General features: G+C 53.8%; 1 protein-coding gene across 1 annotated transcript; it reads right to left on the reverse strand.

Annotated features, from left to right (window-relative positions):
* Positions 1 to 331: 331 nt before the first annotated feature.
* Positions 332 to 27891, reverse strand: Casq2 (calsequestrin 2). The gene is made up of 11 exons (XM_048351845.1): positions 27613 to 27891; positions 21982 to 22066; positions 20742 to 20842; positions 19929 to 20040; positions 19134 to 19207; positions 15690 to 15820; positions 14279 to 14324; positions 10404 to 10458; positions 5146 to 5246; positions 3177 to 3251; positions 332 to 1354 (listed from the first exon to the last, which is right to left on the reverse strand). The coding sequence occupies exons 1-11, from the start codon at positions 27844 to 27846 to the stop codon at positions 1133 to 1135; spliced, it is 1236 nt and encodes a 411-aa protein (XP_048207802.1). The 5' UTR covers positions 27847 to 27891; the 3' UTR covers positions 332 to 1132.

Below are 27891 nucleotides of genomic sequence, written 5' to 3' on the forward strand. Positions count from 1 at the left end.
AACAATGGCCAGATAACAATGTCACACAGCCAAACTGGGTCTCCACGAAGAGGGAGAGCTTAGGAGTGAGGTAGTGGGTTTAGTTTGAAGTGCTGAGGTAGCATCAAAGCCCAGATGTCCAGAGGCCATTGAACAGGAGGTGGGCAAGGCCAAGGTTAGGACTGGCATGTGGAGACCCTGGGCATGGGCAGTCGATGTCTGGGTGGTGCTGTCTAGAGAGCCTAGGGAACCCCAGTATTAGAAGGGCGAGCAGGAGAGGAGGCCACGCAGAGCCCTCCGACAAGGGATGAGATGCAGCAGATCCGAAAAAAAACACCACAGACTTCTCAGATAGGCTCAACACTTTACAAAATGAGTTTAATGACAAGAGTTGGTGAGCTTCTTTTCCACAGAGGACTGCTGTAGGTCCCCTGCCCCCAAAATAAACCAAAAAGAAAAAGGAAGAAAAACACAGTATCTCGTACATGTTAACCGATGGAGAAAAAAATAACTTAGGATACTTAACACAAAAATTACCAGGCATCCAAAGGCACTTGGGGAGTTTCTCAGTGTCTTTGAGCTTTGGGCCGCCCTGGCCAATGCTGTATAGCGATAAATGGAGAGTTAGCTGGTTGATGGGCCAAGCTCACACATAGCCACAGAGAAAGTCCACTGTGTTCTGGCGCAGGCCAGGAGGCCCCACCGTCGGGCTGGGGACACAGACACTTGTCAGCCTGCAAGATCAACCTCTCATCTGTGTCCCACGGTGCCCAGACTCTCCACAAGCACGCAGAGGCGGGGGTCTACCCTGCCCCCCACCCGGGACAGAACTGGCTCACGGTGGGCTCCTCCCACCCAGGCTCTCACTATAAAGCCACTCAGTGCTCCCGAGTCACAGCTGTGGAGGAGGCAACGGACATGTGAGGCCCCACTGCCTAAGCCTCACAGCATGGTGGGCTGCAGGTCGGGGGGGGGGGGGACAATCGCTGGGATTCCTGCATTTGGAAAGGAGTTCTCCTGATGGGAGGGGAATGGGAAGGGTGTGGGAAAGGAGAGGAACTGACTGGGTGGGGACGTGGCAGGGGTGCTGTCCCCCCATCTATGTGGTAGTGGGTGCTGTGATTGTGTTTTTATTGGGTCCTTTGATTCTGAACTATTCATCATCATCATCATCATCATCATCACTGTCATTGTTATCATCATCAGAATCATCGTCATCATCATCGTCGTCGTCATCTTCATCATCATCATCATCTTCTTCATCGTCATCCTCTGTGTTGATCTTTCCAGAAAGTACATCCTCGATCCAGTCTTCTAGCTCCTCAGCTGTGGGCAGGTCATCATCATCTGGAATCTCCATCCACACGCTATCTGCCTGCAGCCGGGGAAGGGGTGGGTGAGTGAGTGAATGAGTGAATAAATGAATGAATGAGTCAGTGAACGATTAATGCGTGTGTGAATAAGTGAGCGAATGAGTAGTGAGTGAGAGAATGAATGAGTGACTAGTGGAGTGAGTGAGTGATTGCCCCGAGGCTGAGCCAGTCCAAAGGGTTGCAGGTGGTGGCTGTGCTGGGCAGGCTTCCAGGTCTCCTACAGCCATCACAGCTAGGAGCCAGTGGCTTACGCCTAGAATCCTGGCTATTCAAGAGGCTGAGATCTAGAGAATCAAGATGTGAAGCCAGCCTAGGGAAGAAAATTCCTGGAGATTCCATCCCCCAAATAACCAGCAAAGCTGGGCACCAGTGGCTCATGCCTGTAATCCTAGGTACTTGAGAGGCTGAGATCTGAGGATCACAGTTCAACACCAGCCCAGGAAAACAAATCTGTGAGGCTCTTGGCTCCAATTCACCATAAAAAAGCTGGAAGTGGAGCTGTGGTTCAAGTGGTAGAGAGCCAACCTTGAGTGAAAAAGCTAAGGAATGGCTCCCAAGCCCTGAGTTCAAGTCCCAGTACCAACACAAAAACAAGTATCACTATTTTCTCAAAGTGAATGAATGAATGCTTAACATAGCATTATCCACAGAGCCAAAGAACTAACTGCCCTGTTCCCAGGAGATTCCCCTGCATTACTGTGGCCGGCGCCTGGCCTGTCACCTGGGCCATTGCCTGGGACGTGGGACTGAGGCCTGAGAACCCACACCACCTGAGAACCCTGGCTGCCTTCCCACACCCTGGGGGCAGAGCCTGGATGGCCAAGAGAGCCCTCCAGGGCCTAGGTGCAGAGCTGCTCATGTGGGTGTGCATGTGTGTGCTTGTGCATGCATGTGCATGCATGTATACATGTGCCCATGTGTGCATCTGGGAAGGGAAGGGCACTGTGTGTGTGTGGTATGTGGGTGTGTATGTGTTTGGGAGGGCAGGGTATTGTGTGGATGTGTCAGGGAGAGGAGAGTGTTGTGTGTGTGTTGTGTGTGTTGGGGAGGGCAAGGTATTGTGTGTAGTATGTGTATGTGTTGGGGAGGGAAGGGTGTTGTCTGTGTGGTGTGTGCGTTGGGGGAGGGCAGGGCATTGTGTCAGTGTGTATGTGTTGGAGGGCATTGTGTATGTGTTGGGGAGGGTGTTGTGTGTATATGTGTTGGGCACAGTGTTGTGTGTATGGTGTGTATGTGTTGGAGGTCATTGTGTGTGTTGGGGAGGGTGCTGTGTGTGTGTGTGTATGAGTGTTGGGGAGGGCACTGTGTGTATGGTGTGTATGTTGGGCAGGGCTTGGTGTGTGTCTGTGTGGTGTGTATGTGTTGGGGGAGGGCAGGGTGTTGTGTGTGTGTATTGGGCAGGGCGTGGTATGTGAATGGCATATGTGTTGGGGAGGGCATTGTGTGTGTATGAATTGGGTAGTGTGTGTGTATGTGTATGTGTATGTGTATGTGTTGGGGAGGGAGTGGTGTCTGTGTTGGGAGGGTGCTGTGTATGTGTATGTGTTGGGGAGGCGTTGTATGCGTGTATGTATTGGGTAGGGCGTTGTGTGTGTGTGTTGGGCAGGGCATGGTGTGTGTTGGGGTGGGTGCTGTGTATGTGTGTATGTGTTGGGGAGGGTGCTGTGTGTGTGTATTGGGTAGCATGTTGTGTATGTGTTGGGCAGGGCGTGGTATGTGTCTGGGTCAGGGAGGGCAAGGTGGTGTGTGTGTGTGTGTGTGTGTGTGTGTGTGTGTGTGTGTTGGGAAAGCCAGGGCGTCACCCACACAGGCCTGGGCACTCACATCGGTCACGTTCACCACCCCGATCTGCGGCTTGCTCAGGTCGATCTTGAAGGTCTTCTCCCAGTACGCAGTGAGCTGTGGCCACAAAGCACGGGGTGAGAGGTTGCGGCAGGCAGGCTGTGCAGCAGGTGGGCCTGGCCCAGCCCGGGGGGGGGGGAGGTGTCTGGATCACCTGCCACCCACCACCATCACGTGCCAGCTCTGTCGAAGGCTCTGGAGACCTCTGAAGGCTCACCGGCCTACCACACCTGGAGTGTTAAATGGTACATGGCGAGGGGCTGCAGAGAGCCCTGTCCTGCCCAGAATAGCACGGCCATTCCTGTGTGGGCCCCTTCCCTCTCCTTTCTCTTCAAAACCTCAATTTAAAAAGACCCCTTCTCTTGTGCTGGTTGAGAGAGCTGGGAGAGCAGTGCTGGGCTGACATGAGGAAGCTGGGAGCCCGAGGGCAGGGGCGGGAGGACAAGGGAAGGGGTGATCCCCCCCCCCCCCAGAGGCTGGGCGCACGAACCCACGTGCTGATGGAAATCGGTTTGTACAATGCCAACTCCCATTTAAAGACAGGGTGGATCAGGACTCTGCTTCATTCTGCCAGGCCTGAGCTCATCGAGACCCAGGCTCAAGGCCCAAGTGCGAGGCCCAGGCTCAGCCCCTTGGCTGGAGCCCCACAGAGGAGAAGGTGGTCCCAGCAAACAGCGTGAGACGGAGCCCAGGGTGTTCACGCATCTGCCAGCAGAACTGGTTTGAAGATGAGTCCTTTGCTGACACCAGGGCATGCACTGTCAACTAAACTGCAGTCCATCTGCACACAGGTAACATGCACTACAATAACCCCATACAACACAACACGGCACAGCACTAGAAGTGCAAATGGCAGGAACCAAATACATAATGCCTTCCTGATCAAGGCTTTCTGCCTGTGTCTCAGTCTCCTGCTCCCTTCCTAGGCTCCCTGGAGGTCACAGGGCCTCCATTCACCTACTAAGCCACGCCCCAGCAGGGATGACCTAAAGACCTGTACCAGCTGCTGGGAGGTGCACTTGCATGTGAAATGGGTAACAGCCCACAGTTAACTCTGCCTGAGCAGTTCTGAGGACGCCATCCGTCCCGGCTAGAGCCCGTACCTCCCACCGCCTGGCGTTCCTCTCCCGCGGCCCCTCCTCACTAGTAAGGAGAGCCCAAGGGTCCAAGGATCTGCGTGTTGTGGGGCTGCTGAGGGACAGACCCGCCAAGCATGGCGGGCCCGCTGTGGGCATCAGCCCCACCTCCCAGTATGAATTCCGTTCCTCCTTATAAAAAGGAAGCTTTCGCTGGCACCAGCATCTCACGCCTGTCATCCTAGCTACTCATGACACTGCGGGCTGAGGATCGCTGTTTAAAACCAGTCCAGGCAGGAAAGTTGGTAGCAAAACTACAGAAGTGCAGGCATGGCTCAAGTGGTGGAGTGCTAATCTTAAGTGGAAAAGTTAAAAGAGGGGGTGAACTCGGGAGTTCAAGCCCCAGTACTGACGTGCGTGCGCACGCGCGCGCACACACACACACACATACACACACACACGAAAAAGACAATTATTTGCCAGACACTAGTGGCTCACACCCGTAACTAGCTAGTTGGGAGGCTGAGATCCGAGGATCATGGTTCAAAGCTAGCCCGGGCAGGAAAGTCTGAGAAACTCTCTCCATTAAATGACTCAGAAAAACAAAAAACAAAAAGGGGAAAGTGGTGCTGTTGCTCAAATGAAGCTCAGGGACAGTGCCCAGGCCCACGTTCAAGCCCCAGGATGGGTGGGGGGTAGACAGCAACACTTCTGGCCCTCTCCGTGACTGCCCAGGCCAAGTACAATGATACACGCACCCAGGGCCAGCGTCCCCCAGTCCGCATGGTGGCTGTCTGTCTTGGTGTGCCTGTGCCCCTCCTCCCTGCTGAGCCAGCCTAGGCTGGCGCCCCAGGGCCCCGGGCCGCGCCACTCACCAGCGGGAAGTCATCAGGGTCGACCCACACAAGGCTCAGGGCGGGGTTGTCCGTGTTGTCCCGGGCCACCTGCTTGAGGATCTCCAGGAACTCATACCCATCTGGAAAAGGCCAGAGGAGGTCGATAGACTCGAGCATGCGCACACAGAGCTGGGCACCTGGGAGCCCCGCCTCAGTCACCAGACTGCTCAGGAAAGTGACTCGAGTGAGCATGGCGGGCCCAGAGCCCCCAGACACAACCGTGAGTCTCAACAGAGAAGTGAAAAAATGCTCCGTGCTGGTGATGCGCACCTGTAATCCCAGCTATTCCGGAGGCTGAGATCTGAGGATCCCAGTTCTGAACCAGAGTGAGCAAACAAATCCAAGAAACTCATGTCCAATGAACAGCAAAAATCCAGAAATGGAGCTGTGGCTACGATCAGCAATTCCTAGAACCTGTGCTTGGGCCCGGTGCACCTCTGGGCCCCAGTCCTTTCCTGGTTCTGAGATGGTAATGGGAGCCCAGCCCCAACCAGCTTCCTGCGCACCCAGCCTTTCCTCTGTGCACCCCACCCCCATCTGTGCAGTCAAGCATCAGAGTCTTTACCCCCTCGGAATGAGTGAGTCACAGGAAAAGCATCAGGAAACCTGGGAAGACAAGAAGCAGTTTTTGCCATGAACAAAAGAAACTGGCAAGAACATTGTGTGTGTGTGTGTGTGTGTGTGTGTGTGTGTGTGTGTGTGTGTGGTATGTTTGTATGGTATGTGTATGTGTGTGTGTGCATGTGCACGGCTTGTGTGTGTGCCAGTGCAGGAGCTTGGACCCAGCTAGAGCACAGACGAGAATGTAGGTTCTCTTAGGTCCCTGAGAATAACTCTGCGCACATGTGTGCACGTGTATGTGCATGTGTGTATGTGCATGTGCATGTGTACGGGGGTGTATGTGTGAGGAGCAGGCCCTTGCACACTGTGTCCAGCGGGGGAAGGGAGATCTGAAACGTGGGACACGAACTGGCCTACACGGCCAGGCCTGGACCCAGCAGACCCCAGTCACCTGGAGATGCTTGGGTAGGAGGGGGTGAGGGGCTATCAATTGTCAGACCATCTAGGGTAAACTGAGGCTTGGTTCTAAACAATGAAGTTACTAATTCTTTTGAATAGCTGAATTGGCAGCCTGAGGTTTCTTGGGAATTTAGTGTGCCTTTTCTTTACAAAGCATCTTCCCCCTCCTCCCCCACCCCCCCCCCCCCCAGATCCCAGAGAACTTGAGCCCCACTCGTGGCCTCTTCTCTACACACAATAGCTTCTCTTTGACTATCGGGCCTCATTTTTTTTTTTTTTTGTGCCGATGCTGGGGCTTGAACTTGTGCCTGGGTGCTGTCCCTCAGTTTTTATGGTCAAGGTTGAGCCACAGACTCTCTGCACAGCTTCTGGAGATACAAATCTCACAAATGCTCCTACCCAGGCTGGCTTTAACACCAATCCTAAGAGCCCAGTCTCCTGAGGAGCTGGGATGACAGGCGTGAGCCAGTGGTGCCCATGGAGAGCCAGGGCGGTGCCACGTCCAGCGTGTGCCAGCGGCCGGTGAGTCCCCAGTCCAGAGCCAGTTCCACCCTCCACACACATGGCCGCCTTTGCTCTTTCTGGAGTCTGTGCCTGAGTTCCCCAGAGCTACGTGGAGTTTGGCCTGAGGGTGCTCAGTGCTGGGTGGGAGGGTGCTACTCCTGGCACAGCCTTGGTACTGGTGGGTGGTCCTTGAGTCACCAAAGGGGCTGAGTCCCTCTCTGCCTCTCACCACACGCCCAGCAAGGGGGCCGCCGTGGCTGGGGTTAAGGTCGAGAGTGAGCTAGGGTCCCATAAAGTGGAGACCCCAAAGCTGCCCCTGCCCACCCCGTGGATCTTCTCCCATGCCTGCGGGGAGGGTGACGGTGGCGCGGGGTCGGCTGGGTGAGCATGTGGCCCACTGGGAGTCACAGCCTGGTTGATGGCACACACCGCCATCGGAAGGCTCTGGGGAGAGGCTCTTGGCGCCATTTGAGACTCCATCTGGACCCCATTTCCATGAGAACCCCAGGGACAGTGGGGCTGGGCGAGTGCCCACCTCCCAGGTCTTTCTAGTAAGTTCCTGCTGACAGTCCCGCTGCCCTGACAGGATGTCCACGAGACTGGCACTCATGGGGACGCCGCGCTCCCACTTCCCATCGAGCGTCACCAGGACGCCACCATGCCAGCGGGGTGCAGATGCAGCTGTGGGCACTGCCATGGGAAGGCAGCACGCCGGACATTGGGTGCTGCCCGCGGGGAACAGTGGGTGCCGGGAGCTGCAGTGCGGGAGGGTGGTGGACGGACCGCGGGGGCCATGCTGAGCGGAGCTGTGGGCACACTTGTCCCTCCCTCTGCCAGCCCCCGCTCCAGTGCTTAGCCTGGGTTCATCCGGGTCTGTTTTGTTTTGCTGGTGTGGGTGGTGGGATGGTGGTGATCGGATGTGGTCAGGCACCAGGCCTGGCACTATGCATCCGGCTGCTGCTCCGAGGGTTAACCTCTCCTCCTCAGTTTCTTCCATTGTCATGGGAATGGAAACAGGCCCTCCCTCAGGAGCTTGTGACCTCGTGATGCTCACACCTGCCTCCTGGCCACGATGGGCATGGGTGCAGAGGGAGAGCGTGGCAGGAGCGGCTGCCTGTCAGCTGCCCTTTCAGCTGACCTCTCAGGCTGTCCTTTCCCCCTGGGCCTGGGATCATCGTTGTGAGCACATCAGAGTGGTCTTTAGGGAGAGCCGGGTGGACGTCGGCACCCTGGGGTAGGGGGGACCAGAAGCAGAGGAGGGTAGGTGGCTGTGGCTGGGCACAAGTGACTCTCCAGCAGCCCCCCAGGCCTGAGCCCCGGTGAGGGCACTGACCTGTACCCTGACCCAGCCCGAGAGCACTGAGCGGTGAGGCCCGCCTGCCGGGGTGGAAGACAGCACCTGCAGGGCTTGGCCCTCTCCACCACCACCCAAAGGCTCCTGCGACAGGCCCCGCCTAGGCTCTCTGGGACAGGGCAAGAGCTCGGGCCCAGGGATGTTTGTGCAGGGAGAGGGAGGGAGACGTTCCAGAAGCCTGATTCATTGCAACACCAACCTCCCCAAACAGGTTTCTGCGGCTTTGGGGAGGGGGGAAGGGCTCTGTGCTCCATTGTTCATAGCACCAGACAGGCCTCTCCTGTGGTGGACGCCCCCCCTCCCCGGGAGTCCAGCCAGCTGCCTGCCCTGGTGCCAGGGGCAGCTCCCATCTCTGTTCACACACATGGGATCCACTGTGTTTGATCACAGCCTGTGAATCTCCAGCCAGCGGCCTCCCCGCAGCCATCTCCTCCACGGCAAAGACATGGCCAGAATATGAAAAAAGAAGCCGTGGCTGCACTTGCTCTGTTCTGATTGGGGCGTTGGATAGGCTTGGCTCCCCTTGAAGAGGGGCTGGGCACACCAACAGACATTCAAAAGATTCAATGAAAAAATAGCAGGGTGGAAGCTTGGAGATAAGGCAGTGCACACACTGGCCAGGGAGCATTATTCAGCCCTGAAAAGGAGCGAGCCGCCAATCCATACCGTGTATGGACGAACCTTGACGGTAGCATGTAATTAAGATGCTGGCCAGGGAAGGCCATGCAGCATGGGCTAGCGTGATCCTACTTACAACCATGTCCGGAATGGCCATTTCTACCCAGATAAGAAGTGGGTTGTTGCCCCGCGGAAGGGAGGGGAGACGGAGCCACTGCCTGTGGAACGTAGCGGGCCAGGAAGGGCCTGGGGTTCCGAACCCACGCTGGGGTTTGCACACTGCAACTCTGAGAAAACCAAGTGGAAAGGAAAACCATTACGCAGTGTGGATTCCACCTTGGTTTTTTAACGCTGGATGGTAAAACAGGCTGAATGTCCATCGGTAAGTCAGTCTCTGTCTCACCACCTGCCCCTCAAACGTGCCCGTGTCAGGCCCTGAGGGAATTCAAGCTTGCTCTGCTGGGGGGACACAGGTCCCCTAGGTGCCAAGCAGGAGCCGTCTCTGCATGTTTCCTGGCCTCCGCCAGTGCTCTCTCTCTCTCTAGGAAAGAAGCGGAGGCCCTGGCAAATACCACGCCACTCCACAACTGCCAAGGCCACAGCTGACCATGCATCATCCTCGCCGAGGGGCCCCCCAAGCCTCACTCCTGCCAGACCTGCCCCCAGCCAGCCCTCCGGCCTTGGGGTTCCTGTGACCCAGCTCACAGCCAAGGTCTGGTTGCTGGCCACCCCCAGTGGGGCACCCGCTGTTGGGCTGTGCCTGGTGAACCTCACTGAGCAGCCCAGTGGAGCAGCACGCCCCTTCCGCACCCTCGGCCATCTGCCTCGCCTGAGTTAAAGAGGGAACCAGGAAGCCCACGCAAGACACAGAAGTGGAAGGAAGCAGCTCGGCCATCTCATGGGTGCTCTGTCCACTTTCCACAACCAATGACTTGTTTGGCCCAGTTCTCGTGGTTTCCAAGACCATTTCCTGGGCTGTTTCCTAAGCATAGATAGTATTTACAGACCAAAGGATGCAACTCCTGTGTGTTTGTGTGTGCGCTGGTACGGGGGCTTGAACTCAGGACCTCACCCTCTAGCCAGGCTTTTTTTTTGTTCAAGGCTGGTGCTCTACCACTTGACCCACAGTGCCAGTTCTTCAATCCACATTATTTGAAGGTAGGAGTTTGAGACATACATCCATAAGCTTGATCACAAAACTAGTAAGTGAACATTTAAACACGAGCCAATCACATGCACACATCCGGGAGACGGCATTGTTTTCATGCCCTCCCCAGCCCGCTGCCCAGCACAGCTTCTCCTCACCCCATCTTCCCTTAGCTGTGAGCACAGATAATATGGCTGGGGTTGGGGGTGGGGAGGACTGCACTGTAGAAGGGGTGGGGGAAGGGAAAGGGGAGGGCAGAGGAAGATGAGAAGTCTGGGTTTGTTTTTCAGGTAAGGTGTGTGTGTGTGTGTGTGTGTGTGTGTGTGTGTGTGTGTGTTAGTACTAGGGCTTGAACTCAGGGTCTTGAGCTTGTGTTTTTTTACTCAAGGATGGCACTCTCACACTTAGCCCACAGCCCCACTTCCAGCTTTTTGCCAGTTAACTGGACATAAGCATCCCACAGGCCTCTCTGCCTAGGTTGGCATTGAACCTGACCTTCAGATCTCCGCCTCCTGAGCAGCCAGGATGGCGGGCGTGAGTGCTGGCACCGGGCTGGGAAGTTCTTATTAAGGACTCCGCGGGGCTGGGGCCTACCTGGGTCGCTCTTCTCCGCAAAGGCCACGATGTGGATCCCGTTGAGGTCGTCTTCCTGTGGGAGATGAGAATGGAAGGTTATCCCAGGAGCCAGCCCAGAGCAGAGATGCACAGGCCAGCGTGGAGGTGTGCAGCGGGACGCACTGGGGGAGGGACACACCAAGGCAGGGCACACTGAGGAGCAGGTGGACACGATCAGACAGCGTCTGATGGACGTACGAGAGAGCAGAAGAGGACCGCGCAAACACACACAAGACATTAGGGCCCAACGGGTCTCACTCCCACGGTCTGCTGGTCCCAGGAGCCGCAGCAAAGGGAGAGAGAGAAGATGGGTGTCAGTCTGGCTTTGCAGGAGCTCAAGGCAACAAGCATTCTAGAAGTTTCCCCATGCCCAGCCCTCCGTCTGATTAAAGAATTCACTCCCAGGAGCTGCAGCCAAGGCGCGGCAGGTCATGGAAGCTCCCGTTTGCGGCTGGCAGGCCCTGAACCCATGCCCCGTGGAGCCCTCCAAGAGATCAGATCAGGGCGGCCTTGATGCCCAGGAAGAGGAGCCAAGCGGGGACCCCAGATGCCTCTGGCCGAGCAGTCAGAATCCGCCTGGGGGTAGGTTCCCAGATGTTCCCCTCAGTCCTCCCTTCCCTCAGGGGCTCAATCGCCAAATCAGCAGATGCACTTGGCAGGGCGCGGACATCCTGGAAGAGGGGGACTGAGGACTGCGGAAGGCGTGTGAGTGGTGCGGTCAGCAGCAGCCAGGGTGGGGAGCCCAGGGCAGGTTAAGAAACCAGAGGGTCCTTCAAATCACGGCGCAAGCAAGCTGTCTCCTTCGCCCTGGTAATTACAGGGGAGGTGGAGACTGGGCTTGGGGAGCCTCTGTTATTGCCCTGGGAGATGGGGTCACGCGGCACACGTGAGGCTGGGGCGCAGGGATGCAGGGCCCAGTGGACACCGTGGTGGATGACGTGGAGGGGGCCTCGCCTTGGCCCCCGAGTCGTCGTGGCATCCTATTTGGAGCGGAGGGGGCACCACTCCATTCCAATTGATGTTAATGCTACCGCAGCAATCCCATCTAAATGCTAATTTTTCCCTCATGTGCTGAGTCTTGGATGGACAAAAACCTCAAAAAAAAAAAACCTGTCAGAGGAGATTAAATAGATAACATTATTATTAAAAACGGGAAGGTGGGCTCTGCCTTGATCATACTCTCTGGGGAATTGAATTTCTCTGCTACGTTGTGTGCCCCCCCCCCCACTTGCGACACCGTGCGTGCCAGCCGCCAGAGGCGAGTGTGGGGTTTGCGGCTTCCCATCTGCACCAGGCCACACCGAGTGTCCCCACCGCTTCTCATCAGCCATCCTGCTGTCACCTGCCATCCCAGGGACGCGGCAAAGCAAGCCTCATTTCTGTAGGTGCTTCTAGAACACATCTGGAAATTAGTTTTAGGATGAAGAATCCATATTTGTTTTCTAAGGGGCTGCTTGTGCCAGCCTGGGCGGCCCCTGGGTGGAAAAAGACCCCAGGGAGGGCTGCGCCCCACGTGGACCCCACCAGCTCAGGACGTGAACCTGAACCAAAAACCTGCACAGATGCTCAGAAGGGGGCTTTTTCCGTGATAACCTCACAGGGCCAGGGCCCACAGGCCAGTCAGGAGCCACAGTTACCCTGTGCAGGAAGAGGGAACGCCCCACATTGGAGCCGGCCAAGGGCCACACCGGGGCTTCCTCTAGACCAGGCGCCTGCACAACACTGGCCACACTCGAGACTTCTGCTCACCCTGTCCTGGCAGCTCTCTGTGGAATTGCACAAACCTTCCCTCGTAACCAGACAATGAGTTCTGAGAACAGGGACCCCTTGTTAATATGGACACGATCATCAAACGCCGCAGCCCTGTTGCCCATGGGTGCTCTTTTGTGTGTAAGTCCTTTGCAAATACAGTGTCTCTTCACTGTCAAAGGGAAGTCATTCCTTTTCAGAGCTTAATGAATCAGAGTGGAGGGCTCGGAATGTGGCTTAGCAGTAAAGTGCTTGCCTACTATGCACGAAGCCCTGGGTTCGATTCCCCAGCACCATATAAACAAAAAAGGCTGGAAGTGTCACTGTGGCTCAAGAGGTAGAGTGCTAGCCTTGCACAAAAAAAAAAAAAGAAGCCAGGGACAGTGCTTAAAGCCCAGGACTGGCCAAAAAACAAAATCAGAGATTGGGCCCTGGTGGCTCACACCTGTAATCCTAACAACTCATGCCGTTGAAATCTGAGGATCGCAGTTCAGTGACAGCTGAGGTAGAAAAGTCTGATCGTATCTCCAGTTAACCAACAAACAAGCTGCAAGCGGTTGGTTTGAGTGGCAGAGCGCCAGCCTTGCATGAAAAAGCTAAGGGAGGCAGGGAAGTCTAGGAGAAAGTTCTGGCAGTGTTAGGTCCTCTCCCTGAGGGCTCCATGTAGATGTCCCCACCTCATTAAGTCTCCACCCAGTTACCTGGGTAACCTGCAGACCTGGAGGCAGTTACCTCCCCTTTCCCTGAGGTCACATCCTAATCCACCTGGCCACACCCCTTGCCCCTGCCCTAGATATAAGGCAGGGCTGGGTGGGGGTCGCTCTCTCTCTCCCTTCTCTCCCATCTCTCTCTCTCTCCCTTCTTTCCAGCCATGGATCATCTTGGCCACAGGCCAGCAGTTCGGTAATAAACTTTCTTTCCTGCCTGAATACCGCGTGGCATTCTCCTTTACCAGCTACCTACTTTAAAAACCTAACAGGCAGGTTCAGTGTCTGATGAAGGCTTGCCTACCACCAGCTAATGGGATTTTCTTTTCCTTCCTTCCTTCCTTCCTTCCTTCCTTTCTTCCTTCCTTCCTTCCTTCCTTCCTTCCTTCCTTCCTTCCTTCCTTCCTTCCTTCCTTCCTTCCTTCTTTCCTTTCTTCTTCTCCCCTCCCTTCTTCCCTCACACCTTTCCTCCTTTCTCTCCCTTTCTTCCTATTCTCCTTTCTTCCTTCCTTTCTTCTTTTCTTTTTCTTAAAGAAAAAAATAAAAACAAGGTCTCACCATGTTGCCCCTGCTGGCCGTGAGCTCGCAAGCTCCTGCCTCAGCCCCTGGAGTCGGGGTTGTAGGCGTGGCCCGGCACCCCTGACTTGGGGCTCCTTTCATAAGAGCACTGAGCCAAGCAAAAAGTGCTGCCCTCAAGATCTAACCACTAATGGCCCCACCATAAGTGTCAGATTCAAGATAGGAATCTGGGGAGATAGAATCTTATGGCCAGGGCACGTCCAGTCTCCATGGCTGGTGTGCCCTCTGCAGGGTGTGCAGGAGACATGTTGAACTTGGATCTGTAGCTCTAAGTGACGGGGGGGCTGCTGATGCAGCAGACGTAGACCCCCCATCCCGGCGAGCAGGAGCTGGGGGTGGCCTTGGGAAACCTGGTCCTTGGTCCCCAGCATTTTGCTCTATTTCTTTCATCTCTATTGAATGCTTCCACATGAAAGGAGACACAAAGAAACAAAACGTACCTTGTACTGGCAGACTCCCTCGCTGAGGTACAGCACAGTGGACTACAGGCAGCACTGAGATTTGAACTCAGGGCCTCAAGCTTGCTCAGATTTCTGGCTCATGGCTGGCTCTCTACCACTTGAGCCATACTTCTTTCCTGCTTTCTTGCTGCTGCATCTGGAGAGGGAGTCTCACAGACTTTTCTGCCCCAGCTGACCTCAAACCACCATCTTGCAGCTCGCAGCCTCCTGAGTAGCTAGGATTGCAGGCATGAGCCACTGCACCCACGCTAACTCCTTTCATGTAATTATTTATTCTTTAGCGCCTTGGGAAATGTAGGGGCTCCCTGGGGAAGTGTACACACCCCGACAACACAGAAAGCATTTGCCATTTTCTTACCCATGTTTCAAACATATCTTCTGGGCGCAGGCGACGAAGAGTGGGTCTAGAAAAAAAGGAGAGCTTCCTAGAGTATGAGAATCACCATGGCAGAGACTGGGGCTCCAACCTCACTGCGGCACTAAGAACATAGAGCGTGGGGTCCGGACCTGATCTCCTCATAAGGCCACACACACCCCCTGACCCAAGCCACACAGAGGTCAGCTCCCCTAGGGGCCCTCCTCCTGGACACCCCAGGCCCCCTGACCCAAGGCACACAGAAGTCAGCTCCCATGTGTGCCCCTCCTCGTGGACACCCCAGGCCTCCCAAGGACCCAGCACAGACCCAGAGAGAGAATGAAGAAAGGCTCAGGGTGTCCCAGCTGCCTCTGCTGCTATTGAGATTTCATGGGGTTCCCCCCCCTGACACAACAGCAACAACAAGCAATGCAAACACAAAAAGGCCTGAAGAGAACCCCAGGGTCAGGATGAAGGACAGCCAGGCAGTGAGCCCACAACCACGATTTGTACCCCCCAGCATCCCTTCCTTGAGAGCAGAGGCAGAGCACTGTAACTGGGGCCCAGCGGCAGCCAGGGACTCCTATGCTTGTAAATCCACTCGGCCCCCTTGCTTACCCAGCATGCAACAGGGGCAGAGCTCACGGGGCCGGCAGAACCCGACATATCTGCCACTGGGTCCTTTGCAGATGTCAGCTGACCTCCCTGGGAGCTGTTGTGAGTGATGGAGGACAGTCCTATCCAGAAGTTGTGTGTGTGTGTGTGTATGTGTGTGTGTGTGTGTGTGTGTGCAATGTCTGCCCTAGGCTCTGTTGCCACCTCACCGCCCTTATTCTTTGCTTAACAATATCAGGCTAATAGTGATTGCTCTGTGAGGCCAGAGCTGAGAGAAGGCAGCTCTCACAAGGTCCCTGGATGGCTCCTGACATAGAAAAAGGATGCTCACTGGGCGCCAGTGGCTTGCACCTGTCATCCTAGCTACTCGGGAGCCCGCGATCTGAGGATCCCAGTACAAGGCCAGCCAGGGCCCAAAAGTCTATGAGACTCATATTGCCAATGAACTGGCAAAAAGTGAGACGTGGGGTGGTAGAGTGCTAGCCATGAGTGAACAAGTCAAGCAAGAGCTTGAGGCCATGAGTTCAAGCCCTGGTACTAGTGTGTGCGCGCACACACACACACACACACACGCACGTGTGCATATATACACACACAGAGGCTTTGAAGGGGGTTACTGACTGCAGGCGGAGTCTGGCCCTTCTTGGCCCCTGTAGTGTTCCCTTAGGAAGTGGCAATGTCCCCACTGTCCCCAGCGTCCCACAAGGCCATGCTCTGCGCTGTCCCTCGGGTGTGTCTGAGGTGCCAGGGGAGGCTGCCGCGTGGCCCCCCCTGCCCCCACCCCCGCCGGCTAGGGCACCTTTGGTGCTCCTTCACGAACTCCACCAGCTCCTCCTCCGTGTAGGGCTTGTTGGGGATCACAATGGGGTCCTCCATGAAGGGCTCGTAGAAGTCTACCTCGTTCATCTTCAGAGACAACTTCTTGGCCACCTGAAACAGAAACAAGATGGCAGCAGCAGGTTTGCCTGTGGAAGGTTTAGGCCTGGCATGCCTGTGTTTGCTCTCCGGCAGACCTGGCAGCTGTGTGTAGTTTTAACTTCAGCACCAATCCTCTGCTTCGACCACAGAACCAGGCCGGGGGAGATCCACTGGTGAGTGGGCTCAAGGAGAGGCAGCACCCCCTGAGAAGCCAGTGTGAGGCATTTGGCTGTGCCATCGCCATCGCCCTTCGCTGGGTGCCCAGGCCAGAGAGAGGTCAGTGCCAATAGCGGGCGCTGATCACAGGGTCCTTGCATCTAATGAATTAGGGCCTTTTCTTTCTTTTTTTTTTATGCTGGTCCTGGGACTTGAACTCAGAGCCTGAAAGCTGTTCTAAAGCTTTATTTATTCTATGCCGTAGCTGTGACATGGGTCTCATGTGAGCACTAAGGCACAGCCTCTTTGTGCCAGGTCTGCCTGCTGCTTTGCCTGGCTCTAGGAACAGCCCAGCTCCCTAGCCATCAGAGGGGTTCCTGGGCTATTAGACCCTCAGTCCCAGAATCTGTTCGGCCCCCCACAAGCGGGATGGGGGTGACTCACTCCTCAGATACAGAATGGGAAGGAGGAGCCTGCACTCTGGCCAGAAGCAACCACGTGCCAGCTGCAGTCAGGGCAAACTGCTGAGCGCAAACTGCTGACCTCACGACCTTTCTCTGGGATGTGATCTGAGAGGCTTGGAATGTGTGTGCACAAAGGAAACCCAGCGCACTTCTTTCCTAGCTCAGAGCTGTCGTTCACGACTGCCCGGGCAGGACACTGGCTCCCTTGATGCCCCAGAGGAGCTGGCTGGAACCAGTGCCCCAGGCAGCAGCCACCAAGCTGCGGTGCCACGACCCAGTGACCCTGGTGGGAAGGAAGATGTCCATTCTGAGGGCAGCTTTCCAAGCCTCCTGCTCTCCTGCATTCCAATTTCTATTTGAAGACTGCCTTCCCCTTGACAGGATTAAGAAAGGAATTGAGCGGGTGCCGGTGGCTCACGCCTGTAATCCCAGCTATTCAGGAGGCTGAGATCAGAGGAGCTTTGTTCAAAGCCAGCCCAGGCCTCCTATTAAGTAGCAAAAGGCCAGCAGTGGAACCACAGTTCAGGCAGAGTGCCAACCTTGATCTGGGAAATATTATGGCAAAGACAAGAGCACTACAAAGTAGGAATGGCTGTTTGTTAACTTGTGTGTATGCAAATTTTGAAGCAGATGATTTCTACACATGTCAGCAAGCCACCTCGGTGACGTCAGCAAGACACTTCAGTGACCAGTGAAGAATCAACTCAGAGTGCCCATGGACGCTCTTCCCCTACCCCACTTGGCTGTCACAGCTACCTTGGGATCCAGCGATAGCAAAAGAGACAGCAATTTCTGTCTCCCTGCACCATCAGAGAGGAGGGAGCCACACAAGGGGAGAGCCTGAATGAAGTCTCCCCGAAGCTTGATTTAGGCTCTGGACTGGGAGATCATGACAGGTCCCAAACCTGTGCGCTGCTCTGTTAAGATTCTCTGGAAGGTTTTGAAAATGCAGATTCTCAGGCCCTATCACAATCCTAAGAATTTCTAAGGGGTGATTTCACAGCTCAGTGCTTCTAAAAGCACCTTGGAGAAACCAGTTTTTCACAGTAGTTGGGAACTGGAGACTATCTATCTATCTATCACCATGCAACTATCTATCATCTATATATCAACTACTATCTATCTGTCTAGCTATCTGTCTGTCTGTCTGTCTGTCTGTCTATCTATCTATCTTGTGCTGGTACTGAGACTTGAATGTAGGGCCTGCTGCTCTTCCTTAACTTTTTCACTTAAGGCTAGCACTCTGCCACCTGCACCGCCGCATCGCCACTTCTAGATTTCTGCTGGTTCATTGGAAATAAGAATCTCATGGACTTTCCCGCTGGAGCTGGCTTTGAGCTGTGGTCCTCAGTGCCCAGCCTCCTGGATGGCTAGTGTGACAGGTGTGAGCAGCAGCGTGCATAGCCTCCCTCTCTTTACAGTTCTTGGCCTGTGATGTGGCTGTTGGTTTGCTGGTTCCTCTCCATCCTCCATCTTTTCTCCCCACACTTAGCTCTGAACCCCGTGAGGGTGAGCTCTGGGTTTTCACTGTGTGGTATGTGTTCCCGGTGCCTAAGAGTCCCTGTCACGGAGAGGGCACTCAGCACACACAGCAGAGGGAGTGGCGAGTGAGTGAATGGCTGAATGAGGAGCGGTGTAACGTTTTCTCAACTTGTAGCCAGTAGAATCTGTAGTTGTGTTTTCTGTTCCTTGACGGAGCCTTCTTCCCAGATGCGCCATTTCCACCCTCCCTTCATCAGTGACCAGGTCCTGCCCTAGCACGTCCGCCAGGCGTCTCCCTCTTTTCGGAGACTGTGCCAGTGCTTGCCTAGCCTGAGACCTCTGAGGTTCCCTAGGGGGTGTGATAGGAATTGATCTTCTCCCCCATGCCCCGCCCCGTTCCAGCACCTCCTGCTGGACACTGCTGAGCCTGCAGCCCGCCCAGCTTTCTGGCTCCACTCCTTGGTGGGCCGCAGGGATGGTGCCCCACCCCAATGGCCTGGAGTGGCCCCAGCACCACAGGTTCTGCACTCCAAGGTGTGGAGAGTGTCTCCCTCATGCTTTATGGCTTTGTGGGCAGTGGCACTTGGGCTCAGTGTCCTTCAGAGATGCCAGCCTGGCAGCTTTCATTGTTTTATACCACCGCCAACCTCCCCTCCCACGCCATAAAGATACTGGCAGGGAGACATGGTGAAAACAGAGCCAAGCCCTCCCTACAAGCTGAGGCTCCGGTGCTCCGCCCAGCACTTCCCGCTGAGTGCTTAATCTGCAGCCCCTGAGCCATGACTGGCTGGCTCTGGTCAAGACTCCAGTGATGGAGCTGGATGGGCTCCCGCCTTCCCTTCCGTCTTCCTACTCCAGCCTTTCCCTTGCCTTGGGCCTAGGATCACCTTCATGTTAACAAGAGTTAACATAGTGCTGGTACTGGGTGGCTCACACCTGCAATCCTAGAGATCTGAGGATCACAGTTCAAAGCCAGCCTGGGCAGGAAAGTCTGTGAGACTCTTATCTCCAATGAACCTGCAAAAAGCTAAAGTGGCACAAGTGGTAGAGAGCCAGCCCTGGGTGAAAAAGCTAAGGACCACCACCCAGGCCTGGGTTCAAGTACTGGCACATACACACACACACACACACACACACACACACACACACACAATGATAGAAAATTCAGACTTTACTCCTTCATACCTACAGAAGTGCTTCTGTGGGCTTTCCTAGGTACTTACCCCTTTGTCAAAAGTGGCAAAGAACTTGATATAAGGCTGGAAGTGCTCAGCAGCCTCCTGGAAAGCCTTGTAATCTGGGAGGGAAAGCACACGATGAAAGGAACGTCTTCAAAAGTGGTGCTGCTCATCTAATACCAAAACTTGAACTCAGTGTCTGGCACTTTTGTCCACTGGCCGGTGCTCTACCACCCGAGCCATGCCTCCAGCCCTGGCTGCTCATTCTTTAGTACTATTTAATTCCATCGTTTCCCAGAAGGATTGGAATTGACTGGTATTTGATAGGCCCAGAGAAGCTGTCTTTTCCACATGTAGAGCAAGGAGAACACATGTAGTCCTAATAATCAGCGTACAAAACAGGGAAATAGATGAGGAGGAGAAAGTATGACTGGGCCCCCTGGAGCGGCCCATGCCATCAGCTCAGGGCTGGCCACAAAGCGGGAAGAGCCCTGAGGGTGTGGCAAGCAGCCTGGCAGTCAGCCCCGGGATCACCCGGCAATTTCTACAACCTGTAGCAGGGGAGCCGTCCTGTCACCCGTGAAATGGCCATGTAAGAGCCACGCAGGGAGACACGCTGTGAAGCGGCCAAGGGGGTAAAGGAGTACATGGGTACGTGCGCTAGCTCATCTCTCTCTCTCTCTCTCTCTCTCTCTCTCTCTCTCTCTCCTCAGAGTCTGAGGTACGCCTCTGAATACGCAGGACAGGATTCCCATCTCTGCAGAGATGTGCAGACTCATAGCTTGCACCCCTCAGAGCCCAGCCTCTAGATCGACAGGCAGGGCTCCTCCAACCGCTTACACTCAGAGTCCTCGCTCTTGAAGAAGCCCAGGAGTTTGATCTGGTCCTCCACGCGTTCAAAGGCCTGGACTTCCAACTTGTTGTTTATGATCTCCACCGGGTCTTCAATGAGCTGAAAAGCAGCCACACACGCACGTGTGCACAGGTCCCTCCAGGTGAGCGCACCACCCCCACCACCCCCCCGTGGGGAACTAGGGGACGCACAGTGGGGACCATGGACTTGGTGATTGAGCCTGTCCTGCCCACCCACTCTAGCCGCTCACTGGACCAGAGTGATAGTATGAACTATGAATACAATGTAGGCTACTTAAATCAAGCCAACAGTATATCCATTCCCTCAAATGTGTCCTTTTCTCCCGTGATAAGAACATCTGACCTTTTCTGTCTTGGTGATTTTGGAATGTATCCCCGTATTCATATTTTCTAGATTTCACCACACTATTCCAGTATATCTGAAGGAAGAGAAGCACTCTGCCTGCCTGGTGGAGCTCTCCTCCATCGCATCCCTCCCCCTCTCTCCCCCTCGGTGGCTCCCCTCCATTGCATCCCTCCCCCTCCTTCCCCCTTGGTGGTTTTGTCCATATTGTAAAATGAGTTAAGGAGCTAGTACCTTGCTATGACATGGCCCCCAGGTCTGCCCCCAATGCCCTGTTTCCATGGTGACAGGGCTGCAATGTGCGCACTCCATTGTTTTCTGGGAAGGCCACAGCCCCTGTTTCAGCCCGAGTCTGGACACCCAGCTTCCCCACCCTTCCTCCCCCTATACCCCAGCTCAGACAGCTCCCCACATGCGTACGGAACACAGATACTTACATCCAAGAGAAACTCCACCAGCACGTCAGCGGCAAACTCACCATCAAACTCAATTGTGTGATCACCCTTGAGAATATACAGGCTCCCCTCTTCATCAAAGCCTGGAAGCACCCCAAAGGCCCAAGGTCAAGGCCATTCTGACACCAGGACAGCCCTCACACTTGGTGATGAAGTCAGCAGCAGTGGAGCCAGCACAATCAAAGGCCCAGATCCCTCCAAACACACACAGCTTCCATAATCCACACAGCTTCCATAATCCTAGCTACTTGGGAGACTGAGATCTGAGGATCATGGTTCAAAGCCAGCCTCTGCAGTAAAGTGTGAGACTCTCATCTCCAATTAATCATCAAAAAGCTGAAGCAGGGGCTGGGGATATAGCCTAGTGGCAAGAGTGCCTGCCTCGGATACACGAGGCCCTAGGTTCGATTCCCCAGCACCACATATACAGAAAACGGCCAGAAGCGGCGCTGTGGCTCAAGTGGCGGAGTGCTAGCCTTGAGCGGGAAGAAGCCAGGGACAGTGCTCAGGCCCTGAGTCCAAGGCCCAGGACTGGCCAAAAAAAAAAAAAAAGCTGAAGCAGAGCTGTGGCTCAAGTGGCAGAGTGCCAGCCTTGAGCAAAAAGTCAAGCAAGGGCCTTAAGGCCCTAAATTCAAGTCCTAGTACACACACACACACACACACACACACACACACACACTCAAAGTGTGCACTCCATTTGAAATATCTAAGAACTAACAAGTCCACTTGAATTTTAACTTAAAATAAAAATCTAGTCCCCTACCCCATTACTGCTTTTAGTTTTCTAACAATACAGCTGAACCAGGCTGATTTTGGTCTTTGAATGTGTGCGTGCATGTGTGTGCATATGTGTATGTGTATATACTGGGGGTCATACTCAGTCTTGCATTCTTGCATTCTCACTTGACTTTTTTCTACTCAAGACTGGCTCTCTACTACTTGAGCCACAACTCCACTTCTGGCTTTTTCCTGGTTAATTGGGGATAAAAGTCTCATGAATTTTTCTGCCAGGACTGGCTGTGAACTGTGATTCTCACACCTCAGCCAGGATTAGAGGTGTGAGCCACTGGAGCCTGTTGCTTTTATAAAATTATTCCTCCACCCAGGACTATGGTCATTTTCTATTTACTTAAAACTAGTCCAGTTATCAAGTGAGAAGACAACTTTGTTTTTGCAAGACACCATTTGTTTCTTCCTATTATATCATGCCAATCACTCTTACCCAATTTCTTGGCAAGCTTGGCTTCCTTCTTGGCATCCAGCATCATGAAGCCGATGTCTTTATGTTCCAGGATCTGGGCCACAAGCTGAGGGACAGAGGAGAAGTGGACTGAGGGAAGGGAGATGGAGGTGCTGGGCAAAGCCTTCTTTCCACTATGCAACCCTCGGGGACCAAAGCAATCTGTGCACGTCCCTTAGAAAAGGGTCCTAGGACCAGATGTGCATGGAACCAGCAGGGGATGAAAAGACTCACGCACTGAGGGCAGCGTGCTCTGCCCCGGGGAAGAGAGAACTTGATGAGGGAGAGAGTCCAAAGGGAAGCAGAGCAGAACACCCACAGACACCAGCCATCCCATGTAGGCCACAAGAGGGCCTGGAACACCCACAGACACCCAGCAGCCGCCCAGGACTGGGAACTCGGCAGATCCCGCAGAGAGAGGAGAACATGCTGGGCCCCTCCCACAACAGATGCAAGCTCGCCCACCAAGAAGGCCCTACTGGCTCTGGCCTAACTCCTACCGTCTACCCGAAAACAGCTGAAAGCAGGAACAGCGTGGAGAAGTTTCCAGAATGAATTAGGAGAGGGAAGAATCTCAAAGAGACTGATTGTTGTCATTATTACTATTTGCAGAGCACGAGAGATCATACCAATGTCTTCATGTTCAGACAATTGCTCTAATCACTGAACTGACCCACCCCCCGCCTCCTCCTCTGCTACTGCTTTTTAAAGGTTAACCTTAAAACCACTCATTGCCATGCAATTGTAAGAAATAATGCAGAGGTCCCTTCTATCTTTTATCCAGTTTTCCTAGTAGTAAGAGCGTATAAAACTGAGGAGCAATAGGCACAGTGGCTCCATTTCCAGCTTCTTGTTGGTTAAGAGTCTCCCAGACCTTCCTGCTGACTTTGAACCCTGATCCTCAGATCTCAGCCTCTTGTGGCGCTAGGATTATAGGAGTGAGCCAGCGCCCAGACCAGACCTGTATCTTAAAAGTCACGTGTCATCATAAAATAGTAAGAAGGCAGTGCAGGAGGTAGGACGGCACACAGGGGCAGAGCGGAACTGCCCAGGCATATGCTAGGAGAGGTCTGACTCATATGCTCCGTTCAATTCTCCGTTTAATTCTTTCTTGTTTGTAGCTGTTACTATTGATAGTGTTTTCTTTCTAGACTAACAGTAGAAAGGTTTGTTGTTGGTTTTTTTTTTAAGCCATTGAGGCATCATATCCAGAACCAGTGGAAGCATGAGAGCTGGTACTTCAATAAACAAAGAGATGACATGAAATGCAAACTCCTTAGAAGTAATAAATGAGTCTAGCAAGCGTGCAAGGTGCAAGGCAAATATGACCAAGATAATGGCATTTCAATACACTAGCAATACTAGGACACCAAAGATAAAAATATCATACTGCTTATGATCCCTAAGATAACTTAAATCAGATTTAAATCAGAGGAGATTGGATGTGCTCAGGGTTGCATGAATGTAGGCAAATATTTATATAGAAATATAACAAGACCTGCATAAGACTTCCAACACTGAAAATTATACCATGCAAATGAAAAAAACCAGAGACAATCTAAGAAATGGAAATTCATCCAATCTTAGTGATCCAGACATCCATATATGAAATATATCAGATACTGGCACAAAAAGATAGCATTCTCCTCAAATCGACAGATTGAATGTACAGATCTAAGACGATCCTTACCGAAATCCTAATAACATTTTTTGTAGAGATAACAAAAGTTATCCTCAAATGTATGTGGAAAAGTCAACAAACTTCCGCAAAGAATGAAGCCGGGAGAGGTGCTCCCCTGTCCCCAAGGCTCGCTACAAATCCTGAGGGTACGTGGGGAAAAGCAGTGGCAGGACTGCAGAACATGAAATAGGACTGGCAGGAAATGTGCTCAATTCCTAACACTGAGAAACGAAGGAAAAACGAGGGTCCTACAGTCTGCTGTGTGGGCAGAGGGTCAGCACCAGGTGATGGGAACGGAAGAGGGGAAGCAGGAGTAGGCCCCACATGCTCACAACTGCCTTCTCACTACAGGTGCTGAAGCAGACCCAGCTGCTGACACACACAGGGCAAAGAGCCCCCAACCATCACACACTTTACACAAAAGTTCATCAAAATAGGCCAGGGAGTCAGGGTGGGGGGCTCACATCTGTAATCCTAGCCACACAGGAGACTGAGATCTGAGGATCGTGGTTCAAAGCCAGCCTGGGCAAGAAGGTCTGTGGGACTCTTTGTATCATCAAAAAGGCCAGAAGTGGAGCTGTGGCTCAAGTGGTAGAGCACTAGCCTCGAGTGAAAAAGCTAAAGAACCTATGCCCAAGACCAAAAAAAAAAAAAAAGAAAGAGGAGCTGGGAATATGGCCTAGTAGTAAGAGTGCTTGCCTCATCTACATGATGCCCTGGGTTCGATTCCTCAGCACCACATATATAGAAAATGGCCAGAAGTGGCACTGTGGCTCAAGTGGCAGAGGGCTAGCCTTGAACATAAAGAAGCCAGGGACAGTGCTCAGGCCCTGAGTCCAAGGCCCAGTACTGGCCAAAAAAAAAAAAAAAAAAGAAAGAAAGAAAAAAGAAATCTAAAGTATGGAAATGGGAGGAGAATCCTAACCATTTGTTAGATACGGACTCTCCTCAGGGACTCTTCCAAACAGAATAGTGTAAGACACACGTCGGCTTCCAGGATGCAGCACAGAGCAGAGGGAAGAGAAGGGGAGGGGGAGGCCCCGTGGATCCCATGGCTGTTCATGTCTGGTGTCACAGGGGCAGTGCTCGGGCCGGTCCCTATTTCACGCCTCTGCTCCCAGAACAGATGACCTTGAACAGAAGGCTGGGCCAGAAACCACAGCGTGGGCACAGGACACTGAGTGGGCTGCGAGGACGGCTGCGGCCGGTGTGGATGGCTGGCTGGGCTTTGCCGGGACAGGAAGAGAGAGCATGGAGCAGCCGTGGCCAGCGCTCCAGGCCGGATAGATCTCGCCATGCCTGCCATTTGACCCATGAGAGGACAAGAAAAACCCCCAGTGCCACCCCCTCCTCGGAAGTGGAGGAGGGAGGCAAGAAGTTGTGATTTGTTCCACCTGTGGGGGTGAGAAAATGTGAGTAGTGATTCTTACCTGCAGGTTCAGGAATCAGAAAATAAAGAAAAGTCTACAGTTGAGGTACCTAAATGTCACCTGATCACTCTGCTTGGCGTGATGTCCCTGCGACTGGCCCCCAAGGCCACTGAGGGGTGCTGCCTCCCACTGTTCTGTGCTGTGTGCCCCCGAGCCTAACACCGGGGGCACAGGGAACTGAGTGAGGACCACCCAACCAGCGGCTGGGCACTCAGAGCCTGAGCAGCTGTGTGTGTGTGCATATGCATGTGTATGCGTGTATACATGTGTGTGCATGGACATCCATGCGTGTGTGCATGTGTGTGCCAGTACTAGAGCTTGAACTCAGGACCTTTGGCTCTCTAGTAGGCTTCCCCTCAAGGGGGGTGCTTTACTACTTGAGCCACACCTCCACATCCAGCTTTTTGGTGGTCACTTGGTGGTGGGAACACTTTGCTACCCAGCACCAGGGTAAAAGTATGTGAGTATTAAGTCACAGCAAAAGCTGGAAGTGGAACTGTGGCTTGAGTGGTAGAATGCTAGCCCTGAGAAAAAGAAGTGCCCAGGCCCTGAGTTCAAGCCTCAGGACCAGCAGAAAGAAAAGGGCACTTTTCCATGGGAGGGAGGTGGTGTTGTGGCAGGAGCACTTTATTTTCACAAGTTTGATAACCCAGCCAAAGAGGCCTGGCCCTTGTGACAGGGCCTGAGTTCAGCCATGCAGCCCCAAGTCAGAGCCTCTGACCACCCAGGCATAGGCCATAGCCAGAGAGGGTAGGGGTGTGTGGGGGGGAGTATGACCACCCATGTACAGGCCATGGCCTGAGAGGATGGGAGTGTGTGGGGGTGGGGGTGGGAAGTATAGCAAGAAGAGAGAAAGGAAGGAAGGAAAGAAGGAAGGAAGGAGAAAAGAATAGAAAGAGCTAGGGAAGGGAAAGAAAAAATGAGGGTGTAAGATATCACAAGAAATGTACACACTGCCCTATTATGTAACTGTACCCCTCTTGCACAACACCTTGTCAACAAAATTTAATTAATAAATAAAAAATTTTAAAAAGAATAGAAAGAGGCACGGAGAGGGAGAAGGTGGGTAGAAGGAAAAGAGGGAACGAGGAGAAAAAGACAGAAGATCCAGAGCACTGAACTCTGCATTCCCTTTCCTTGGATTAAGAACCCTTCCTGGCCTTAGAGTTCTGGAGTCACCAAATCAGCTCCAGGCTTAACTTCCTCTCTCTGCTGCTGCCCTGCCTAGACCAAAGGTGTGTGGAGGGGCAGGGCCTCTTCTGATTGTGCCTGGGAGCCCAGAGCTCAGTCTAGCTGGACGATGACAAGATGGCAGCTTGACATCAGCGTGACAACTATGTGGGTGCTGATTCTCGAGCTAAGTACACTCCCCTCCCCTCCGTGTCCAATCTGCACCCAAAGGTCTAATATCCCTGCCTGTTGTCCCTGCCCTGCCCATCCACAGGGAGGCCCGAGCCCCACCCTTGGCCCCCATGGAGGGAAGACAGCAGAGGGAGCTCCACAACTCCCCAAGACTTGGCGGGCACTCAGGATTCTGAACTGCTTCCTAGGTCAGCGAGGCAGCTTGGGTGAATTGTGGGTGGTTTTGTGGGATTGTATTACAGGTCATGTCTTGGGGAACCTCAACTCACCTTGGGTTCCCCCGGCTAAGTCTGGTGATCAAACTATTTGATGAACCCAGGCTGGCCGTGGAGGTTGCTGAGTGGTGCAGGTCCCCAGGAGGCCTCTCCAGAAAGGTGCGGGGGGCCGGGCCTGGGGCCTGCCAGGGGCTCCCGGGGCTGGGGAGGGCACTGGCATGGTGCCCTGGAATTGTGGGTGGCCCTCAGCTGTCTGCAGACACTACAGAGATTGCTTCTGAGCCACTCAGAGAGGATTAGAAGCAGCCCTGTGCCAGGTGGCTGAGAGGCCGCGTAATACGGATAAAATAAGAAGTGACTTCAGCTTGCTCCTGTGTCCACACCAAGAACCTTCTGAGAAAAAAAAATCCCCACTCACAAGTGTGCCACTGAGAATGCCACGCATCCATGCTCTGTAACTAAAAGCCAGAGAAAAAATGCCGGAGGAGAGGCAAGGTCAAACAACTCTTGTCCCCAGCCGCAGGGCTGGTGGCACTGGGGGAGCAAGCATGGGGTCCGGCACCACAGGGAACCCCCAAACTGCCCATCTCCCAGTGGTTTACCGATAGTTTGCACACTCTCTCAGGCAACAGCCACCGAACCAGAGTGGCATCCCAACCGAGACATCACTGTGCCCCATGGACGTGGAACTATCGACCTCAGTTTCCCCTTTGTGAGCTTAATTCACACATCATGGCCTTAGAGCAAGACCATCGCCCATTCACAAGAAATTCAAAGGCAGCAGACCACAGTATACATTCTCTGCGCCCTCATTTCCACACCCCAAGCCCTGGCCGAAAGCATCCTGACCCCAGGGCCCACTGAGGCAGGAACACACACACACACACACACACACACACACACACACACACACACACACACTCACCTCCAGCACGATCTCTTTCATCTGGAACTGTTTCTGTGCCACCTTATCTGAAGACACAGGCTCATGGTAGTAAAGGCAGAGCATGTCATATTTCTTCAGCATCTGCTTGAAGTTCTTCTCAGAGAGGCTCAGCACCCGGTCCTTCCCATCATACGTGGGGAACCTCAGCCCCTCTTCTGCCCTGCAGCAGCTCAGCAAATAGACACCCACCATGAGGAGGTGAATTCTCTCCATCTGGGAAGACTTTTCCCTCTCTTTCCCCAGAGCAGCGCGGGGGAG

The sequence above is a fragment of the Perognathus longimembris genome, chromosome 7 (assembly GCF_023159225.1).
Source record: "Perognathus longimembris pacificus isolate PPM17 chromosome 7, ASM2315922v1, whole genome shotgun sequence".
NCBI lineage: Eukaryota > Metazoa > Chordata > Mammalia > Rodentia > Heteromyidae > Perognathus > Perognathus longimembris.

Coding starts and splice junctions, on each gene's coding strand:
- Casq2 (XM_048351845.1), bottom strand. CDS start 27,846: ATGGAGAGAATTCACCTCCTCATGGTGGGTGTCTATTTGCTGAGCTGC. Junction 10,459..14,278: donor AAGATATGTTTGAAACATGG/GTAAGAAAATGG, acceptor CATCTCCCACAG/GAAGACGACCTCAACGGGAT. Junction 5,247..10,403: donor TGCGGAGAAGAGCGACCCAG/GTAGGCCCCAGC, acceptor GGCCTTTTCCAG/ATGGGTATGAGTTCCTGGAG.